The 23,375-nt window shown below is 33.6% G+C and overlaps 1 protein-coding gene across 1 annotated transcript; it reads right to left on the reverse strand.

Annotated features, from left to right (window-relative positions):
* Positions 1 to 1,921: 1,921 nt before the first annotated feature.
* On the reverse strand, positions 1,922 to 22,230 carry LOC100366735 (ras-related protein Rab-43-like). Its single transcript, XM_002730394.4, has 3 exons — positions 21,924 to 22,230; positions 21,139 to 21,322; positions 1,922 to 9,208 (listed from the first exon to the last, which is right to left on the reverse strand). The coding sequence occupies exons 1-3, from the start codon at positions 22,119 to 22,121 to the stop codon at positions 8,952 to 8,954; spliced, it is 639 nt and encodes a 212-aa protein (XP_002730440.1). The 5' UTR covers positions 22,122 to 22,230; the 3' UTR covers positions 1,922 to 8,951.
* Between the last annotated feature and the right edge of the window lie 1,145 nt (positions 22,231 to 23,375).

The raw sequence follows: 23,375 nt of genomic DNA on the forward strand, positions 1-23,375 counted from the left end.
AATATATTTTAAGCTCCATGCCTTTATATACAAAATGCTGAATTTAAATAGCAAAAACTTGAATTTGAGTTCCATGAAGCATGCAGACATTTATCAATTTTGATCACTAGAGGGCGACATTGAGCAGTGCATTGATTCATAGACTGTTGACAGGCTTAATGTAATTGTGTATTCTAGACATTCAAATGCCCTCAGTGTTTGATGGGAAATGCCAATCATTTCTGTATTTCTGGTCCCGGCATTCACACGCCTATTACGTTTATACACAATATTTATTAATAATAATAGATAAATATAGGTATGACTGACCAAATTCTAGTTTAATCTGTATAATTTTAGTTGCGCAATAATCAATTTCTTTGTAATGTAACATAAGATAAACCTCTCATAAAATTAAAAATAAGGGCCACAGTCACATTTGGACTTTTTATAGTTAAAATGCTGACATACTAAAACATATTCAATCTCTGAGTGAATAATCTGCATACAAGTCTGTAGCCGATAATACAGCAGCAGGAAATAATTTTTGGGACGAAGGTGAAATTCAACAAAGCAAATTGTTTTACTGTTATTTTACATGACACACTCAAATCAATTTCAGTGACAAATAAACAAATACTAGACTCCAGATGGCGCTGTTTACATCACAACATAATATTCATGCTTAAGGTAGAAGCCTAGTCATAAATTGACAAACCCAGAATTTATTCATTTTGCAATAAATTGTACTCAATTAGGATATTGACCTAAAAAAAGTTTAGGGTCACCAGCCTTTTTTCGGGAAAATGATGGTTGTATTTTAGTGGAAAGTCGCCATTTTGACATTATTATAACACTTTTACCACATGTTCCTATGGCAGAGATATTATGCAATATCTCAAAATCTAGCCTGGTGACATAGGCTGAAAAAAATCATATATTGTTAATGATGGAGTACTTTTTGTTGTTCTGAATTATTTAAAAAATCTGGGTTTTATTGTGTTCTATGGAATTGTTCTAAAAATAGCATTTTTCAAGAAATATTAGGACACGTTTCTCAAAAAGCTTAACCGTAACACACAAAATAATGCTATTTCATTGTACCGTAGGGCATTAGCTTCATGATTGTACATAATAAACTAATGAACATTGTCATGCGATTTATGACCAATTTTGTCCAAAATTATAACTAGGCTTCTACCTTAAAGCGTGATGGTCGTCGTGCAGTGTGTGATCGAATTTTATGTAAATAAACAATGTATTTTACACACGTTGTATATGTCGCTATGAGTCCCGTATTGAACAGGACGTGGCGCGACGACTGCCTCCCTTTAATATATTGTGACATACAAGTCATTATAAATTGGAGTATAATTTCAATATTCAAGTTGCTGTATGTGTCCAGTTTACAACTTATTAATGCTCCCATTTTTAGACACCAGTGATACTTCAAACACAAATCCATATTTTGTAATGAAAGACAATATTATCATTGTGCAGTGCAGATATCGTCTCAACAAAAATACAGTATTTGTTTCATTAATTTAACATTAATAGAGGTATTCATTGTGAATCGAACAACATGTCGACTGTAACATCTTTGAATGGTGGTGATCATTACATTGCATTAACATTTTTAGTTTGGATTTTGAGGAAACACTAGTTTTTTATGAAGCGGGGGAGTCGTCACCTACGCATGCGTCAGGTGGCCATAGCGTGTCATTGTTTATAAACAAGCGTTTACCCATGAGCCTTTGTGTTCTTAATGTGTGTTGTTATCATCTCTTGGAACTCAATTCCCGCACGTGCGCAGGTGACGAACGACCCTCTCGCTTTAAGTGTACTCGTTGCTATACCCAGTACATAGTATAGGACTCGCATCAATTGCACACATTTACATCAACTACTGCTACTACCCTGTAAAATCAGAAACTAACGAGAATAAATTGAAATCAGAGCACCTTTTTATTAAACAGCATATATATGTACAATAATAACAGCACACTTTCTCTCCCCTTCCCCTATATGTTGTGCTATCTCAATATGTAAGCGACTGACTTAAAACGACAGACATCTCAACATAAAGTTTTAATACTTTATAGTATGAAAATACAATTACATGGCAGCAGACTCAGTTTCAAAGATTACACTCCCAATCTTATCGTGCACTAACTGAAGAATAATATTACACTGATTAAACAAAAAATTAAAATTCACACACAAGAAGAAGCAGTTCTATTTCCAAGAAAATATTTTAAAGTTGAGTTCTGTTGTAAATACATGTATACAGTGGCAAAAATAATAATAAAAAGAAGATACAGTTAGATTTGACTAATATATAAATTATTCAACTGCTACAGTACTACAGAAATAATTTACAAGAATATTATATCTGGGGTACCCAGAAGGCTAGGTGGGTGTACAACCAGTCTAAAATTGAAATAAGTGCTAGAACTACAATGGTGAGAGTAGCTAAAAACTTGCACTTTATGAGTAAAAATTTAAATAATACAGGTATACTTCCCCAATAGTTGTGCAACCATCAACATATTTTTGCTATTCTCGGTAGCAAAGTTTTTCTTTTTTTTATGTATAAACAAACTACATGTACTAAAATTCGTGAAGGAAGTAACAGTCACATTTATTCTTAAACTCATAATGACTGTTGACATAGGAAGTAAAGTAAGTAAATAACACCAAATAAACGGCAAGGTAAATACTACGTCAAATTATAGTAAACACGTACTGCGTGCGTGACTCGAACCGGCTCTCGCGTACGGCACCAAATCGCCTAGCTTCACGCCACTACACGCCACTACACGTCTTCTCCTCGGTCACCGGGCATCCCCAAAAAAGGATGCTTAATAACCGAGCTATAATTATTACTATAATTTGACGTAGTATTTACCTTGCCGTTTATTCGGTGTTATTTGCTTACATTTATTCTTAGAATTTTTTAACATTTATTCAAAATATTAATCAGCGTTAAGATGATTGAAATTGTGGAAGTCAAACACTACTGCAACGTACAAACTGTAAAATGGGCTTTTAAAGCAGAAGACAAAATACGAATGGTAAATTTATTTTAAATAACAGTGGTCATTGTAGCCTCATACGTTCATATATCAGCCCCATATACTGTATATCGCAACATTTACGCACTTGTTGATTATTTAAAGCACATATAAACATTAAAACCACAGTTTAATTTATAGGTGCATTAACAGTGTAAAACAAGCAGAAAGGCAGAGGTGGGTATAATGTATTTTTAAAATCTGAATATCAAACCCTGTAACAATGAGATACACACAAGTGACAACAAACTGGGGAGGAAAGTCTATAAATAATTGAGAATATAGCCTTGCAATTTATACATATATCGCGTAAGTTTTTTTTTATTGTTTATTTTTCGAACCAGCAAAAAATATTGATGTACAAACAGCCTGTACATTCTTGTCAATACACGCCATCAACACATATGTCAGTTAGACAATATGATGGTTAGAGCAAAGGTCTATGATCAGAGATACAACATAGAGACAATATACATTACATTATAGTTCTAAACACTGACACCAAAACAAAAGTGGGTACAATATGTTGTAAATCCCATCCCAAGTTGTCAACATATTTTAACACTGAATACAAAAGTCAAATTCTGCCAGTTGAGTTTAAGTCTATCAACAAACAAGCAGATCTCTGATTGGTCAGACTGTTATGTGTTAGGGTTGGGTAGCCAATCAGGTACAATCTTCCAAGTAGCTTTGCATTTACTCACTTCTACCACCTTTCACCTGTTTCTGTATTTTTGCCAACAATTACGATTATTTTTGTAAATAATTGTATGCATTCAGACCAGATTAGAAAATATGGAAAAAAAAAAAAAAAGCGAACTATTGCCGTGAACAGTTAGGGCGTCCAAAGGGCTAACCATAGCTCTAGAATTTTCCGAGCATACAAATAAAAACTCGCAATGTAAACAAAATTATCGCTGAACACTACATTTGACCCTACACAGATACCCACATCTATGGATGGTATAAATATAGCACATACTTTAATAACAGAGCTACACACACATGGATGTCACGTTAAAAATAATTTAATCATATGTTGACTACCAATACCCTTTCATTTAATCACCATAGTGAATCAGAATTAAAAATAACACTAATATCACAATCTGTTCACTTTACATCAGAACTGACAGAAAAATTTACTTTGACCTTCATCTAAAAAGATGGTCAAATCAAAAAGATTCCATAAAAAGATTTTTAAATAAATAAACAATTAATACTATATTACAATAATCCATAGTTTATAATTTTTGAAATATGTTTCTGTACAGAAATGTTCGGATCTGCAAATTATAATATTTGTATTGTATCCTGACTCTCTCATGTGTATTGTATAATGAGTGTTGGAAAAGCAAATAAATAAGCAAAGAGTTCATCACTACATAATGCAGTTACGTCAGCCAGTGTGTTCCATTACACAGGTATAGAGGTGACAGTACACTCTTGTGGAGTTCAAAGATCAAATGTTTATAAAACGTTCAACATTCAAGGTTTTTATGCTAAATAAATAAATATATATATATCTAACCAGTAATCTTTTAAGCTGATTATACCAAAGACAATAGAAAAGATGTCTTTGATTATACATATATATGTACCCCATAACTCTATCCAGAACATCATGGAGAGCTCGCATCATTAAATTGATATAAACATAAACTTTTTGCTAATTGGAAGGTCTAAAATGTAATCAATATCATCACCTAGTGTGGTTTGGCTAACAATAGATGCCACTTAGATTGTAAGTGAGCTATTTCCATACATTTAGTGTAACACACTGATTAAAAATCAAATTTGCATACAATGCTCACTGATGGTGAGATCTAATGCAGTGAGAAAACAAAATTGTTTTCAACCACATACTCTTATTACATTTAATGTTAAAATGAGCACAGTTGCTTACAGTACAGTCCAAGCATAACTTAAAGTTAATTTTAGCTAGGTTTTATCTAGGTTAATGCATCGCCTGACTACGCCATGTTTACCCATTTATTTTGACTATCTCTGAAGGCAATGTGTTAACTTGATTGTATGATTTTATAAAACGATAAAACGAGCTCAGACTGTACTGTAGGTAAATACCATATTACAAAGTTTGGCTTACTTAATAATCACACCAAAACAAACTTCTAGGTGGCTAAATGTGCTTCTAATAGAGAAAATATGTCACATAACGCATAAAACAAAACAAAATAAATAAAACATATATAATCTTTTATTTAGTAGGCTGTGTATATGGTAACACTAGGATTGATATATTGGACTTGATCATAAAATAAATTTATGTTTACATGTAGACAAGTATATTATTTATATTCTTACTGGAGAAAATCAAACGTGTTGACAAGGGAAAATAGGAACTTCTGTGACAGGAACCTGAGGGTAACATGGTGTGGTGTTTAAACATGGTATCTATAATGTATATTAGAGAAATCAGAATCTAAGGAATATTGTCTATGAAACTTAAAGCACGGTCGTCGGTGGACATCGCGCAGCGCATGTTCGAATTTCATGTAAATAAACAATGTATTTTACATGCGTTGTATACGTTGCTATGAGTCCCATATCGAACAGGACGCAGCGCAACGACTGTCGCCCTTTAAAGTGTACTCAGAAGACAATATGTGTCAATTTACATGTTCTCACCAGTGTGCACATTTATCAAGTGACAGCCATATTTACGCTCCCTTGTATAAAACTATATCTGAAAGCAAACTTATGAAATTTTTATTTTTGTTATTACCGAGAGAAACTTGTGCCAACATAACTTTTTCTGAAGAGAACAACATAAAGCCTACAAAATTATAGTGAATATAATTAGGCTTATAAAGTTCATGGTCTATTCATTTTAGCAAAATCTATGCAATTTTAAAATTATCATTAAATTTTATTTTTTTCATATTTCCCAATATTCTGACGAGAAATAAAAAAATAAAATGCAATTCATACATTTTTGAGAAACAAGTGTGAAGACCAGAGACAAGAATAATTGTGTCTTGTAACTTACATGCGAAGTGAAAATGATATAGTCATTGTGTTTTTCCATCTTACGAATGCGTACAGGTACAAAACATGAGGTTGATATTTTGTTTAAACTGTTGTGTAATTCTCTCCAAACATTGTGCATTTCGAGCAAATCAAGAATCATGGCACACTTAAAAAGCAAAACAGAATACACAATATTATAGAATCAAAGAGTAAAATAGATATACATAAACAAAAATAAATAAAATGTTTCATATTTTTTTCGTATACAGAATAATATTGGATGCCAATGTTTAAGATGTTAAACCACATCAACATTTTTAGATATACTAAGTAATTTCCAAAAAATATTAACGAGAGGGAACATTTTTTATAACTCTTGAATCGAGGCGATTCATGTCATAGTTTTGACATGGGGGTGGGGAAAAAAACGAGGTCAGTAACCCACTGAGTTAATGGATTAGAAAGAAGATAACGAGCAGTCCTTCATAAATGTTAATTTCTAATCGGGATTGCAAGACTAGCGTACAATATCATATAATAATTATTTTATTATTAGTAAAGATAACCAGTCTCTAGAAACAACTGTATTCTATTAGTGTACAGTCAGTTAAATACATACATGTTATGTTCATTGAGTTAAAGGGTGCAGAGATATTAATAATAATATAATGTATTTTATTATATTGGAGAAAACAACAGATACATTATTGTTGTGGCGACTTGATGTAGCATTAAGATTTGTGACTTACATAAAGTGCAGAAAAGAAATGACCCTATCAGCCTTTCAGCTTTGCAATATATAAAATTGATGTGTCCATCGGTGCTGGAAGAAAGCTGAAATTTGGAAGCAAATTCTTTTAATTTGCTCCAATTTCAATGTTGATTTGATTGAACAACAAAGTTTGAGACACATTTTTGATCAGAAATGTTTTTGGTGGAATGTGACAACAATTGAGAATGGCGATGAACAGATTTCACTTGAGTTATCGAAATATAAGAAATAATACAGCCTAACCTTGTCTACACCCTGATATCTTATCTAATGTAAATGGCATATAGACCACAAGCCACCTGTTTGCAATCTTATTTCATATACATGTACAACAAGTATATACAAAGAAAAATACAAAATTTGAAGAAAAACCTCAGGTAGAAATTGTTTTGAGTTATTATAACCGCAAGACAAAACTTACGGACAAGGACAAAAACAATGACACAGCCACCAAAGGGTGAATAACTAATAACTAGAGTGATGATAAAAGTACATACCAGGATAAGAAATACGAAAAAAATAAGGAATATAATTAGCTGCGGTGGTAAAAATAAAAATCGCAGTATCATAGATGGAAGAAACAGTCGAATAGCTGTCACTTTGATCACGCAATTTGTATGCGACTCAAAGTTGTAAAACCAGTATGAAATTTAGAATGTCCTCGAAAATGCAAATGACTATGTACTACGACGAATTATAATGTCTTAGAAGTAACACTCACGGAATACAATCAAGGTAAAATTGCATCAGTTAAAAACAAAAACAAAATGTTTTTGTTTTTTTCTAGCCAAAATATTTGTAAAACAGAAAGAAATTGCACTTTTGAATATGAGAAATAAAACAGGCAGCATTTTATCTGTATGGGAATATAAACCTACAAATGTAAATGTAAGATCACATATTTTTTTTCATTTTCTTGACAACTGCTATTGTTTTGAACAGAACATGCAGTGTTATTTTATTTGCAGACATGTTTACTGTTGACCAGATATAAAACTAAACTTGTAGACAGTATGGTGTCTCATACCAGTCTTTCGACGAGTACAATGAACCCTATCAAAATAAACAGGTCATTCGAACCATCTATAAATTATGGCATCCATATTCCTAATGCTTTCTGTATTGCGAGATTTGTAAAAATGTGAGCGTGTTTAACTTTGGCAACAGTGGGTTTTCTTGATGAACTACTTGGGTCTTAATATAAACCTTGGTTCATATTACACTGTGTGTGGTCAGGGTACTGTTTTAGGTACTAGTTGCATGGAGAATGGCCATTTTTTCGTAACTTATTTGATGTTGAACAATTTTGCTTTATGCGATATACCATAGTTTCTCTATTTAGTAGTGCTACACTTGCGTAAGCGACAGAGGTGTGTCTAAGGTCAAAATAATTCATATTATAATGACTTTTGGTTCATGTACGCTATTGAACATACGCTTCCATTGAGCTGATAAGGTACATAATACTTTTACACTTTCCAGCACTGCATAGTAATGACTTTAGACCCCTTTTTTTCTTATGAAAACATCACACTGGATACCAGTGAAATAGAAACAAAAATAGAACACAGCATGACGGATAGATGCAGTTAGCAATGAGAGACTTTTCTAATTTTGTCTTCAACATTCTATGATGCATTAAGTATTATATAGTCTATTTATATTAAAGATTTTAAACTTTTAAATGAAGTATTTTGTTGCCAACAATTTGCAGATGTTTATGTAGTTTTCCAAATAGCAATAGTTTCCCAATGCTTACACAATTTTATAAAATTTTTGAAAGAAATATTGAAAAAAATTATGCGTTTTATTTGATGAAAAAACAACAAAAGTTGACCTTGGCATTCAAAGAGTTGATAACAAGCCACAAAGCATCCAATATTATGACTACTGTATTTACTTTATTATAAGTGCATCTCCAATAGAAGCGCATATCCCGGTAAATCAAAAATCGCATTGGCATTGACCATAGAAAAATCTCTAATTTATATGCACTACTAATAGACCAAATACGGTAAATATACACAGGTAGTAGTATAAAATAAAAGGAAGACATCATCCAAGACATGATGACTAAAACACCCACAAAACCAAGATCCGAATGTCAATATCAAGTTTTATAAGTCAGTTTCATTCTACCTACAGCAACCCCAACTACCGTCAACTCGCCTTGAGTCAAGTGAGATATTTGGCGATTCGTCTCCGGCTTCAAGCGACATGCTGCCTCCGTGCCTTTTCTTCAGTTCTTTGGCGAGTTTCCCAAAAGCTTCTTCAACATTTGTAGAATCTTTGGCGGAAGTCTCTAGACTTTCAAGCATCCCGTGGTGGTGGGCTAAAGCTTTCGCGTCTGAAACTGTGACCTCTCGAAGGCTTTCCAGATCACGTTTGTTACCTGAAAAACAAGCAAATTGGTTAAATGAATGTTTTAAAATAGATTTTCATTTTAGAACAATCAAATCTAGCACTGAAGCTTTTTAATTAAGGTAGCGAGAAGGGTTTTGTGACGTTTTTAAATAAAACATTCTCTGTCTGTTGTCTCGTTCAGAACAGTAATTTAGGTTATATATATCAAAAGACTAAGTATAGAGGTACAAGTTCGCACAAACTGGACAGTCATTGTTTACATAATTATCACGTGACATCAAAAATGGCGAACCTTGTAAAAATGACTAAGTACGCGATTGCGAGAGCACACTGCGGAATTTCCTGGTGAAATTTACGTCATGCATTGTCCGTAATCAAGCCCATTGAAATGCGTCTCCGATAATCAAAAGAGCTATTATTCCGATTTCTATGCAGGTTTGTTTTTTTGTCCTTAAATTATTTCATACTTGGCACCTTTAACAGACTATTATTCTGTGACAAAGCATTTTCTTTAAAAACCCAGACATATTTCGCACCATCATTATCTTTTGAACGATAACTGCGAGTTTGAATGTCCTAGTCCGAACGCACTTGATTTGGCGGCGTTCCCAATGAGTCGTACTCGATCAAAACTTCAACTCGAGAAAAACGCGAAAAACAGTTTTGGTTAATAAAACACTGTAAAATTGCTGCATTATTATAAATATACACTTAAAATGGCCAAACATATTAACCACTGATATCATAGAACTCATAAAGAGTGTCAGATAATGAATAATTTCAAGCTCGAGTGTGAAAAATGAAGAAAACTGCTGGCATTTGAGTCCGTACTCAGGAACGTTCGGGTTTTCCATTGTTATGCAAACGAACAACGAAGGATAATCCTCTGACAAACATTACTGCCCCACTGTACACGCTGACAGTTTACAAACAAGCTAATCCTTCAAGTGTCTCTGATAAGACATCTAATAAAACGGTTTTCATGGTGAAACAAAATGGCCGATGTTTGAAAAAAATTGCTGTGTCAGAGCGCGACACTGAGTGGCAGATTTTTCTTTGCCTCGTCTGTCAACGCTTTCTTTCTTTTCTTCGCCATTGCGTTAGAAAAAAAATGTATTAGTAAAATAGAATATTGACTTGGGAAATAAAACGATTTACTGTAGAATACTTTATTTTCGCTTGGAATTTATTTTCGCTATTTTCGCTGAAGGGATGATTCCGTGAAAATAAAATCCAGCGAATATACTTTTTTTCCTATATTTCACATTAAACTCATCAAAAATCAGTGAAAATAAATTCTAAGCAAAATGCCCAAAAAGCCTTTTCAGCGAAAATTAATTCCAGCGAAAATAAAGTATTCCACAGTAAAAGAAAGTTGTGCAAAGTTACAGTACTCCTTTCGCACAACCTCCCGCCCGCTTCCGCTTTCCAATCACCTTTTTCTCTCGCTTTTGCGACCGCTTGTTGAATTCGACCAGACAATTTCCGCTTTATTTTCGACCGCGCAAACCCTGAAATATCACCGCCCACCTGCTCGCTCGCGCGCATTTAAAATTCGGACTAACAGAATAATTTCCGAGGTTCACATTGTCTTATAATTGTCTTTCTGTTTTTTATAGATGTTGAACACCTGACAAAAGTTCAAATACTTTTTTGTTTTAACTATATATAATTATATGCACGCAACATGACCCTTTGACTTCGATTTGGCTTGGACTGAATATTTTATTTTAAACAATATTCTGATGTAAAATACAAAAAGTATTTCAACACAAGTACGACATGGTTGTCTGGGGTTTCTTTCCTGATTGTTGAGTTGTCGCAATGTGTTTTGTATAATTATTGTTGTTTTCCCCCGATGCTGAAGGACCATAAAGCTAAATGGCAGTTACATGCATGGGCTGAGTGAAAGAAAATATTTCTAAGCCTAAAATAAAACCTAATATTACACCTCTTTGTGTATTTGTTAATTTTACATATGTTTGTCATGACAGTATGTTTGTAAATATCTAGAAAAATCTCGTCTTTCGTTGATAATTTCGATTGTTTGTTTGGAATGTCGATCCCGGTTGGTTTCTCCATACTGAGTTTAGGAAGGGCGTCGATCAACACCGTGACAATCAGCCGACAGAAGACAAACATTGACCGTAATTCATGGAGATCATGTCCGTAATTTGTGGGCTGAAACCCCAAATAATTAATCAAGTATTATTATTTTAATATATATATTATTTTACATCGCAAACTAAACCATGCCCAAAACAGAGCTAGAGTTGTTCGCGGTGAAACAACCGCATTGAAGACGATGCAACTTCAACTAGCCATTTCTTACCTTGAAATAAAAAAAATTAAAATTCGAAGAGCATCGGAGAAAATATTAATAATCATCCTTATCAATCGCTTGCTTTTTTTTATTCGAATCCATGAAATTCACGATTTTTTTTTACATTTGTTGGCAACTTCCGCGCTAAAAAGATTGAAAATGTGGGTGTGGTTATTTTGCAAAGTCCTGTTGATAATACGGACAAATATGGTTCTGTGACCCAGTTCGTGCTCCGCTCAGGTGACTCTCAGCCAGTCAATGATGTTGTAACAAAGCATATTTGACGCTAATTGAAGGGTCGTCGTACAATCCAATCACTGGTGTCGATTCACATAGTTTTTTGTGCTGTGACAGGCTTCAAAATTATTCGCTGAAAAACATATATTTTGACAAACTGATGGAATTTGACCTTAGTTCAAAAAGAAAATACTAGGCTAAGATACATTAGAGCTCACGCGAATCAGTTTTCTCTGCAAGTTGTGAAATAAAGTAAACCAGAGTAGCGTCGATGATTTTCAGCCCTGAAGGACTTCCGTGTGAATCCTGAGTTTTGAATTGTTCATCGACTGGCCACCAAATAGTTATGGCTATAACTAAATTTGACACGTTTTTCTTTTAAGCCCAATAAATTATTCATACATGTCAAGCTCTGTTCGATTTTTTCAGGGCATGTGGCCGTTTTTAGTCGAAAATATTTTTTGTGGGAACACTTTTGCGGTACGTATACGGTATAGACCGAGCTCATTCAATGATCGTGACTTAATTTTAAAAAATGAATGTCAAATTTTACCAGACGTGGATCGATGTGGATTCGATATCGTTATTTTTGGAATTAATCACTAACATTTCCTCGTTTCTCTGCTCTGTCAAAAGGAGTTACCTAGGATTTTTTCACGTAACTGTCTCATTAAAATAAAAAATAAATAAATATTACATCTAGAACAAGCACCCAAAACACGTAACAAGAGGTCCCAGTTCAGTTGCTTTCACGATACAAGTGTAATACAACTATTAGATTTGAAGTGTCGTTCAGAATGTAATAATAGTTAATACTAGTTGTATGTTCACACTTTACTATCAAAACCACCATTTCGACCACCCATGTGCCAGTTTTCAGTGTTTGGGCGAGCGGTCAATGTTTTCAATGAGCGAGCGAGCGAAAAAAAAAAACGCGATTAAAATGCGGTTGGTTTCCGGTCGGACAAGACCGCGTGGTCGTAAATTAAGCGATAAGCGGTCGATGTAAAAGCGGAAGGTTGGGCGAAATGAGTACTGTATGACCATGTTTCAGTCTCCGACGAAGTCTCGACTGACAACAATGCTGACAATGGACGTTAATTAAAACACGCATTGTTTGCAACTGGAAGCTTACCACCCGTTATATCAGAATCGTCAACAACAGAGTATACAGATAAGATGTTATCATTTAATTCCTTCCAAAGATAAACACTATGCAAATATCCACCAAACTGCAGTTGTAGTCTTTTCTGCTAGTGTTTTAAAACACTAATTTGAGCAACGTTATTTCGCAATTTCGATCTTTTGTAAACCCGGGGTGATGTATCAAGGTCTAAAGTAACCGTTTTATCAATTTTTGAAAAATCAAGAAAAAAGTAAAAATTTCCCTTCTCGCTACCTTAAGACATCATTAATGCACTTAAACCGCACCTCTGGGTGTATAAAAAGAAAGATGGCGACAGGATTACAGTATGCAAATCACACTCCATGGTAATGTATCTGGCCAGAGTGCATCGCAAAATCGCTCATTTTGATAAAGTTTTGAGAAATTTATTTTGTTATTGTATACAATCAGTAATAAATGCCACAACATGATTTTGACATAAGTCTGAGTTAGAAAAAAATTGAAGGGTAATTTTTGCCTGAAAATTGATGAGAAGACATATTTTGAGCAGCATCAAACATTTTTAAAATGACTGTCAATCACTGAAACATTGGTAACAATATGTCTTTTCCTTTCAAGACAGTGAATGACATACGAAAGATACTAGCACATAGACACAGTAAATAATTGAATCCCTGGGATTGAGAAGCCGTGCTTTAAATCTTTCAATCAAAAAAAAAATCATAGTATTTGGTATCTAAGCATCTATTTTTGAATAAACTGTTTTTCTTTTTCTAGGATAACTTCAAGATCATATCAAATATAATTTTGTTAACAAGCTCTTGATAAAAAACTCATCTTGTGACAGTTATATTATTTTGTTTGACTCCTTTTCATATCGGTTGCCATGCAACCAATAAATGTTTCGAGTTCACAGGCTAGATTGTTTTATGTAGCATAATTCCACACACAATTCATCTGTCAATACGGTAATGCATAAATAACCTTTGATTATGATTTGTGAGCTCTGAAATAAAAATATTAAATATAAGTTACCATGTTGTTAGTAATTTGCAGTTATATTTAAATTATTACAATAATTCAGAAGAATTTAATCTCCAGTTGGAGGAATTTTTAAGTTAATTGATCTAATATGTGATTGAAAAAGACATTAAATGGTAGAAATGTCCTCTTTAATTTATCATGTTAATATACAGGTACTTGTCATATAGTCAGACATTTGTAAAGTCAGTCACCTCATTTGTCAACATATTTGTGGTTCTCTCAATACATTTAAACTAATTCAAAACATGATTGTTAATTCTAATAATATTATTACTCTCATTGAAAAAGTCAAAGCAAATTTAATCCTCAATTTATCATAAATGTTTTTCAGAAAGTGTTTTAACAAAAAAAATGAAACAATAAAGTTGAAATATAGTAAAGAGACGTTCTATATGGGATTTTTCTTACAACACTGAGTGATCAACTACGCAGTGTTTCAACTCCGTTACCACACGGTTCTCATTTACCTTTCCTAGATTGACACTTTTATGAAAGCCTTATTAATCAAAGCCCAAGGATTGCTGATAAAATAAAATGAAAATGTCTGATCAGAATGATACATTCAGTGTTATACATATAGTTTGTTGTACCTTACTTGACTGTGAGTACATACAGAGGGTCCCAGAATTTTGATTTTGCCAACAACTACTCAACAACATGTGGAAAACATCTGTTAACTGTCAAAATAGATTTTTTTTTTCAGAAAAAAACTGTCAAATAATATATATAACATAATACGTGTATGTCAATTTAAATGCAAATTCCATAGGTCAATTGAAACACTAGCCCGATGACCTGATATTTTTTTTATTTTATTTACTTCATTGTGTAATAGCATGAAATGTCACGCATGTAAAAAAATGAAAATTACATTATTTTTTAAAAACTCTTAAGGAAATTTGGGCCTAATTCAAGTATAGCACTAGTCAGCAGGTAACAGTGCATATGTGCAATGCATTATGGGAGAGTTATTCTAGTTTTGCACTAGTCAGCATGTAACAGTGCATATGTGCAATGCATTATGGGAGAGTTATTCTAGTTTTGCACTACTGAGCATGTAACCCTGCATATGTGCAATGCATTATGGGAGAGTTATTCTAGTTTTGCACTACTGAGCATGTAACAGTGCATATGTGCAATGCATTATGGGAGAGTTATTCTAGTTTTGCACTACTGAGCATGTAACAGTGCATATGTGCAATGCATTATGGGAGAGTTATTCTAGTTTTGCACTACTGAGCATTGAACTGGGTTTCTAAGGTATATTTCTAACACGGCTATGCACCCTCCACCAATCAGATAACCGGATTCACGATTTATATTCTCTGTATTAATTGAGAGAAGTTAGTTAGAACATGCCTTTGTCAGCTGACTGTACTGTGCAAAACAAAAATAAAATTGAATAAATTGTTGTAAATTGTTGCCATGTTAGAAGTGAACTGTACTGAGCAAAACAAAAATAAAATTGAATAAATAGTTTCAAATTGTTGCCATATTGGAAGCCGGCTATAAAATAACCTATATGTGGAACAGCTACAAATTGACTTACTTAATATGTAAATAAGTATTGTATAAAACTTATTTTGATCATAGACACATGTCTGTTATTTAAGTAAATGTATGCGCTACTAATAGAGTAAATACGATAATGCCTGAGAATATGTAAATCTAGCAATGAGCAATATTCAATCATATCTATATGCTGTCTATATGGTAATTTAACACAACGTAATAACCATACAGACTCATATGATCATTAAAAAGATTCACAATTTTATATTTATTTCTGTGTTAAATTTTGCTGTTATTTGCCATATTTCACTAATCAGGATTAGAATGGCGATAGAATAATTCTTTTAAAAAACAATTTACCCAGCCTGTATTTGTTTTGTTTTTAGATCAGTCTGTGCAATGGGGAGTTTATTAGGTGGTCACTTTGTTGATCAGTCATGATTTAGTCTAACAATCACTTTGTCTGAAAGGTAGTTTTTCTAGTGGTCATTTACAAAGCTTTGTTTTGGGTTAAATATAATTACCAGGTCCCAGATGGCAAACATTTTTTAGTAGTTACAGAGAGGACATTGATGCACAGTGTAGAGATTACACCAGATTAGCAAAGGGTTTTATTCCAATTCCTGTTAAAAAAATTATAGATGTTTTTTTTTTTCATTTTCTCACTTTTCTCACTGTAATATATTATTAATTTTTTGCATGTACAATTAATACATTAATGAATAAAACAAATTATTATTATTATTGATAGTGGTCTTATGAAACCAACAGAAGGTAACAATGCCTTCAAATACGTGAAATCAAACTTTCTGATATCTGATTTTGTATGCAGTTTTCAGAAAAGTATTAGCAATGATTGAATATTTCCCTTTAAAACATTGAGAAACATGCCCCTGCTACACCGTCATCAGCATAAATGTTGAGTCCAATGAATATAAATTGTTCTACTCATGCCCAGAATCCTTTTTTAAAGATTTATTAATTTTATACTGCAAGTGTGGAAGCTAGTGGAACCAGACTAGAGTTCTCGCTCAAATCCATTCAGAATCATGTTTATAGCATCATGCTAACATCACATGCTAAAAACACTTCAGCTACACATGTTTTGACTAGACACCTGACTGGGAGTACACATAGTCTGACTATAGTTCAGCGTCTGAGATAGACATAAACTGACAGGCCTTTGAACAACAAAATAAGTGTCTTTAAAACATGATGAATGAGTGAAGAAATGGTTATTGTATGACAGTTGATATTACCCATGATATTTTGTACACAAAAAACATCACTACGCTAGTACAGCCTTTTGGCAGTGGTCACAAGTACTGGTACTGGTATTGAACATGACTCAGTTTTCAGTTACTAACTTATGTCTGAAATGTCTATCTTAGAGTCAATTGTTTAAATGTATCTTGGACAAATATACTTTTAGCCAAGGTTCACTCTTCCTGCTGCATGTAATTTTTCTTTCTTTCTTTATTTGTTCTGTGATGTATAATCTTTTTCGGGAGATATTATGAGTTAATATGAGGTTATTACGAGCATACCGAAAAGTATGCATGAAGACATTACAGCGGCAGTATCGACCGATGCGCAGCGGAGGTCGATGCAGAGGTCGATGGAGGTGTACTGTCTGAGTGCATACTTTGCGATATTCTCATAATACCCTTATTATTATAATCTTTTCCTTCCAAGGATACATCATGGGAATGCCGAAATCCAAAATGTTTAGAACAGATTTAGCGAAATTCCACATGTGCAGTCCGGTCAAACCCTGGGGGCAGCCATATTTGTTTTTTTATTATTAATCGCTCCATATTTGGAATTCGCATTCCCTAATATGGTAGTATGATAATATCCAGTGCAATACTGCTAAATTACGGCACGCTGTAACTTATGGTGTTACGTTGACAGATACATGTATATAATAATAAATAATATTATTATGGTGTGAATTAAGAGTCAGGAATTATCCTTAACTTTACTATGCATGGAATAGCATATTTCAGATTAATCATTTACAGTTCATCTCATTCAGACGATTTTCCTTAAAATATTTTGAGCTGAAATTAACTCATTTTTGTCATTGGTTGGTTTTGAGAGCTGCATTTATGAATATGATGTTTTTCTATATTGAAATTCCTTCTGAATCAAAATATCAATGTCAGACCACTCTTTGAAATTCCAGGCTAGTTGTGACATGATGAATGACAATCAAAATGCTGAAGCATACGTGCAAAACAATTATAAGCATTTTTATAGGTAGGAAATTGGAATTAGAATACTGGGAAGACATTAATTACACATTTTTCCGCTGATTAGCAGAAATTTTTGCATCACAAAAAAATGTGTTAATGTAAAACAAAATGAAATTTGAATATCAGTGTCAATTAGTACATTTTTTTTCTTCTAATTCATTGTTAACCATTTAACTACCAGAATTTCTTTCTCGCCCACATTTTCCTGCACTTTTTTTATTCTAAAAATTTCTGGAAATGAACCCTAATTTGTTTGAGCCAAACAGACAAAATTTGAGTCAAATTCAGTTTTAACCTAAAAATGTGACTACCGTAGTTTTGTCCCAATCTTCTGAAGGAAAGTGCAGACTATAAAGGGGACTATTTCGTGAATTTGGGATGAAAAGAGAGAACTGGTAGTGATAAGGTTAAAAAAACATGCCAGAATAATAGCAGAAGACAGTTTAACAAATGATTAAGTTTTCCAATTCACTTTTTAAAGTGGTTTCTGTATACATGACGGTGGCGGGACTAAAAACAAGAGTGTGTAATTCTCAGGCCACCATCACAATAATAGATGTCATTTAGACACAGCTGTTCAGTGTAGCTACATTTTTATATGTGTGCTATTGTAACATACAAAGTGATAAATCTGATAGATGCATAATTTAGTGCATTTGAATATGTATAATACTAATAAACGTAAGAACGTGAAAGGATGTATATGTCTTGTCACTGAAATAGATTAATCTACCTACTTTAGTTACTACTGAAAAATATGTATTAGAAACCGCGACTTCTATTAAAATGGTACAATGCAACGGAGGGAATGTGGCTTCTAATAGAGCATCTACACATATGAGAAATGATGAATTTTTGGGTCTCAATTATTCAAAAAGAATGGGTGCGGCTTCTATTAGGGATGCGTCTTCTAATACAGATTTTACGGTAGTGCCGATGATATTCCATGTACCGGTACTGTACAATACTTTATTTTCACTATTTTTGCTGAAGGGATGATTCCCTGAAAATAAAATCCAGCGAATATACTTTTTTTCCTATATTTCACATTAAACTCATAAATTCCATACAAACGCCCAAAAAGCCTTTTCAGCAAAAATTAATTCCAGCGAAAATAAAGTATTCCACAGTACTATGTTACATTGGTCTTTTCATAGGGACAATATAGGTACATCAGTAAGTCAAAGGTATAGCAATAAACAGTGTTATCACAAGGTAACCCAGTCATCATAAGGATTTCCTTTTTTTATTTTATAGTTTATCTCTCAGTGGACATCCCTTGATATCATAAGCAATAAGTAATTTGCATTGAGTACCGATTGATGGTTTATTACCACAACATTTTGATGAAAGTTGAAAATGTCACGCAGTGATCATGCAATTATTTATATCAAGGAATTAATGAATAATTATGATTTAAATGATATTACAGAATTAATCTAATTAATCAGTACCATATATACCATATATAAGAATGTTTGATGCAGTTATTAAACCAGTTCTTCCGTACTGTGCAGAAATTTGATCTAGTGACATAATTAAACACACTAGGGAAGTAGGAAGATATCTTCTTGTCATAGAAAGCACTAGGCAAATGATAAAATATTGGATGAGGATAAGAAATATGGCAAATAATAAGCGAAGCATATAAGCTTGGTTTTGAAATGCACAACTTATACAGTAATAGGGTATCTAGTGTGATCCAAATTTTAGATGAGAATTAAAACTCAATATCTGGAAAAACGAAGAATTAAAACACAGTGAAGCCTTAATAATAGACGTTTGTGAAAAACTTATAGCTCAATGCCAGATAAGATGTAAAATATTTATGCACACTGACTACAAAGTACAGAAAATTTAAAACAGATTTTTCACTAGAGAAATACTTCAAAATAATAAAAAACCACTATGTCACTCTGCAAAGACCAAATTGAGGATAAGCGCCCATCGCTTACAGTTAAAATGGGAAGGTACAAAAATGTACCAATCTCTGATAGAAAAAGTTCAGTTTGTGAAAGTGAAGAAATGGAAAACTTCTTGCTGTCATGTCAGTTATATGCTAAAGAAAAGGAAGTTTGTTTAGAAAACACAATATTATTCATGACAACAAAAACAATGAACAGTTATTAATTAATATTTTAAACAATAAAGATGAAAAAATTATAAATGATGTGGCAAAACACATCTATAACTGTTTTATTATATGAGAAAATTTAATTAAAGGAGAAATGCTTAAACCAGCTGTTTCAGAAAATACAAATTACTAGTATCCAATTTTTGAGCGTCTTGTTAGTGTTAGTGTTAGTTATTTTTTATGTTTTCAGAATTTATTACTTTATTGTACTTTTAATCAAAACCTCAAATATGAGGTACAAACAGCAATAAAGATTCTATTCTATTCCATACTGGTACACAGTTTTATATCATGGCCCACCCAAAACATTACTTCTGATATGTATGTTAAAATCCATGTTTACGATTTAGGATAAAAAACTCATGTTTTCTAGTGAAATAAGATACATGATGTTAAAGCGAGGAAGTTGTCAGATGATGCGTCAGATGACCATAGCGTGTCATTGTTTACAAACAAACGTCTATCCATGAGCCTTTGCAGTTTGTACTTTTATAGCATGCAGTAATTTTGTGGTATGTGTACAATGAGAAACTAGCTCAACTGGCGGTTAGTCACCGCGCCACGCATGCACGAGATATATGGGTCTCATATAAATAAAGATGACTTTGACTGTTGCGCAGATCAACGAGTACAAACTGAGACGTTATCAAGCTTTAATTAGGTATTTTTTCAGGTGATTGGAAGTCACCGGTGGTAATTAGTGCAAGTCGTGTCCAGGTCAAACCTCATACTGGTAATTTCCATTAGAAGAGCGCATTGGATTGTGGGAAAATCAATGTTTATCAACACAAATGTTGAACATGCGCAGCGCGATGACTGCCACCCCTTAACACAATAGTTGTGGTTTCATAACACTATTTAATCAATGTGTTGTTTTCAAGATGGGTCCCATGCTATATATACATATGTAACATATGTAAAATACATTTGCCTAAACAATATAATGACATACTGAAAAATCTGTGCTAGAAGCTGTATTTCTAATAGAAGCCATACCCATTCTTTTTGAACAAATGAGAACCAAAAAATTCACCATTTCTCATACGTGTAGATGCTCTAATAGAAGCCGCATCTAGTCTGTTGCATTGTATCATTTTAATAGAAGCAGTGGCTTTTAATATAGATTTTACAGTACAGTGACCTACTTTCTCTAATCTGATGTTCAGTCCATAATATTTCAAAATGGCAACAATGCACAATGTCATTGTCATTGTAAATTTATTTGTGAAGCAGTGGAATCAACAGTTCACTAAGATTTGGACTTATAAACTCTTTACAAGAGTAAAAGGTCAAAGTTGATATAAACATTATTTGAGATACTCACCTATGAGCATCTGCATAACATTAGCGCCTGCGTATTTTTTTACGTCTTCAACCCACCTTGGTACATTGTTAAAACTTTCTCGTTTTGTGATGTCATAGGCAATGATAACACCATTTGCACTACGATAATAGCTCTGTGTTATTGTACGAAACCTTTCTTGACCAGCAGTGTCCCAAACTTGTAACTATGGGAAAAATGCAAATTTTATAAAACAATTAATAATAATTTACATTAATTAAAAGTTGACTTCGTTATAAATTACCATTTTTATGATGACGTGATTTTGTTTTATCAAAAAAAGATATGTCTAATTTCAATTTTTTTTTTAAAATCATGCGTTAATGGCTGAATGGCACGTCAACATCGGAATACGTCAGTTGAGTTGGAAGAGACCGGTCAAAACAAGCGTTAGGTTTTCTATTCAACGTGACAACGTGGACTGTCGGCAGCTGTTGTCTGACCAAATGATATACACACATATCTCGATTTAATAGCGGAGTGGAAATGAAAAACAATGTGCTTTGTTGTATATTGATCCAGTAAGGTACAAGTTTAGACAGTGTTAAGTAGCACAGACTAAAACATTTAGACGGTCGAATCAATGAAATCAATCATGTTGAAGTCAAGTGCTCAGGAAACCAGTACACAGCAATCACTTCCGGGTTCTGAAACAACATTGCTTTCCGTCGCAGCAATCGGTTCGGTGAAGTAGAAAACACGACCCCAATAAAGAAATGAGGCCGATAACACATTTTCCACAAAACACGTCGATTTGTGTGTAATACCTTAACTTTTTTGCCGTCAATATGTAGTGTCTTCATGGTGAAATCCACTCCGATTGTACTGTGCTGTTTTTCGAGGAAGGTCCCTGACTTGAAACGTTGTACCACACATGTTTTGCCGACTCCAGCGTCTCCTATGAGTACGATTTTGAACAAAAAGTCGAAGGAATCATCTGTTTCAATCGGGTTATACGACGACATGCTCAAAAAACAAATGTTTGTTGGCGTATTATTGAAAATCAGGAACGACACAAATTTCTGCTCACTGTAATATGCCAACTGGCGTTAATTTTGAATGATGTCATCGACGCGAACTGCGCAGACGCAACAGAGACGCTGACCAATGCACTGTGGGAAATTGGCTTACTTAGTCATAGGAATCCCGTGACAACACAGTAAATACGTGTACGTGGGGCTCAGTTGCAAATACAATGCCCAGGAATGCGCGCGAATTGGTGTGTGTGTATTAAAGTAATTATTAACGATATTAAGGGAAGAGGAACACATGTCATGGGGTGGGGTGGAGGTAGAGGCAAACAAATTCACAAAACTGCAACTTTTACACCACCACTCCACAATATATTTGACCGAACCTAATTTTCCTTGGATTCTTTGATGAGTGTCAGTTCTAGGAAGAAGAGATGAAGTAGAAGTAACAGGAATTGTTTCCGTAGAAACAATACGTCATGCTCCAAAATGGCATTTCTGTCACGTGACCGTTTAGAGTATAGTTTGGAATCAGAACTATCTCTGGTTACATCCAATCAGGTTCAGGTTCAATATATTTGTTGTCACGAGTTTGTGGGGGCGATTTTCAAAAAATTCTTGGTCTAACTTTTGTCTTACTGCCATCTTTTCGGAATAATCCACATATACTTTTAAAAGTAATCATTATCTATGCGGGTATTCCTATCAATCCTATGCGGGTGTGGGGATGAGAACACATGTTTACACCGGTACCCCTTCCGATAAAAGTGACACAAACACCTAACGACAAAACACGCTATCAAAATGGAACTTCAGTCAGACGAATATTCGTTTCTGTCACAATAGCAACGAATATGCGTCAAAAAAAGACATCAGACTGGGTCACTCATTCATATTTTCTCAGCTTAAACTGAATATATCGACGTTTCGGGTCAATTGTTAACAGTAAAAGTTAGCAAAATGTATAGAGGTTTCTTTTTAATGTCCGAATCTTTGCATTTTATACCACGGTTAAATCTTGTTTGTTTCAGAGATTAAGTTAGAAGAGCGAATTGCCATACTATAGAGAATGCGCACTTATGTTAATTTGAAATTTAGAGGGCGCCCTTCAAATAATACACTCGACACTTCTGATGGCTTAGGAGTCATTATGTTTCTAAAATGAGAATGAAGATACAGATTTAATGGATTTCAAGAAAAAAAAATGTGGCATTGTATGGTATCCGCCTCATTATATTAATGTACCCC

This window comes from Saccoglossus kowalevskii, chromosome 3 (genome assembly GCF_978046115.1).
Source record: "Saccoglossus kowalevskii chromosome 3, keSacKowa6.1, whole genome shotgun sequence".
Classification (NCBI taxonomy): Eukaryota; Metazoa; Hemichordata; class Enteropneusta; family Harrimaniidae; genus Saccoglossus; species Saccoglossus kowalevskii.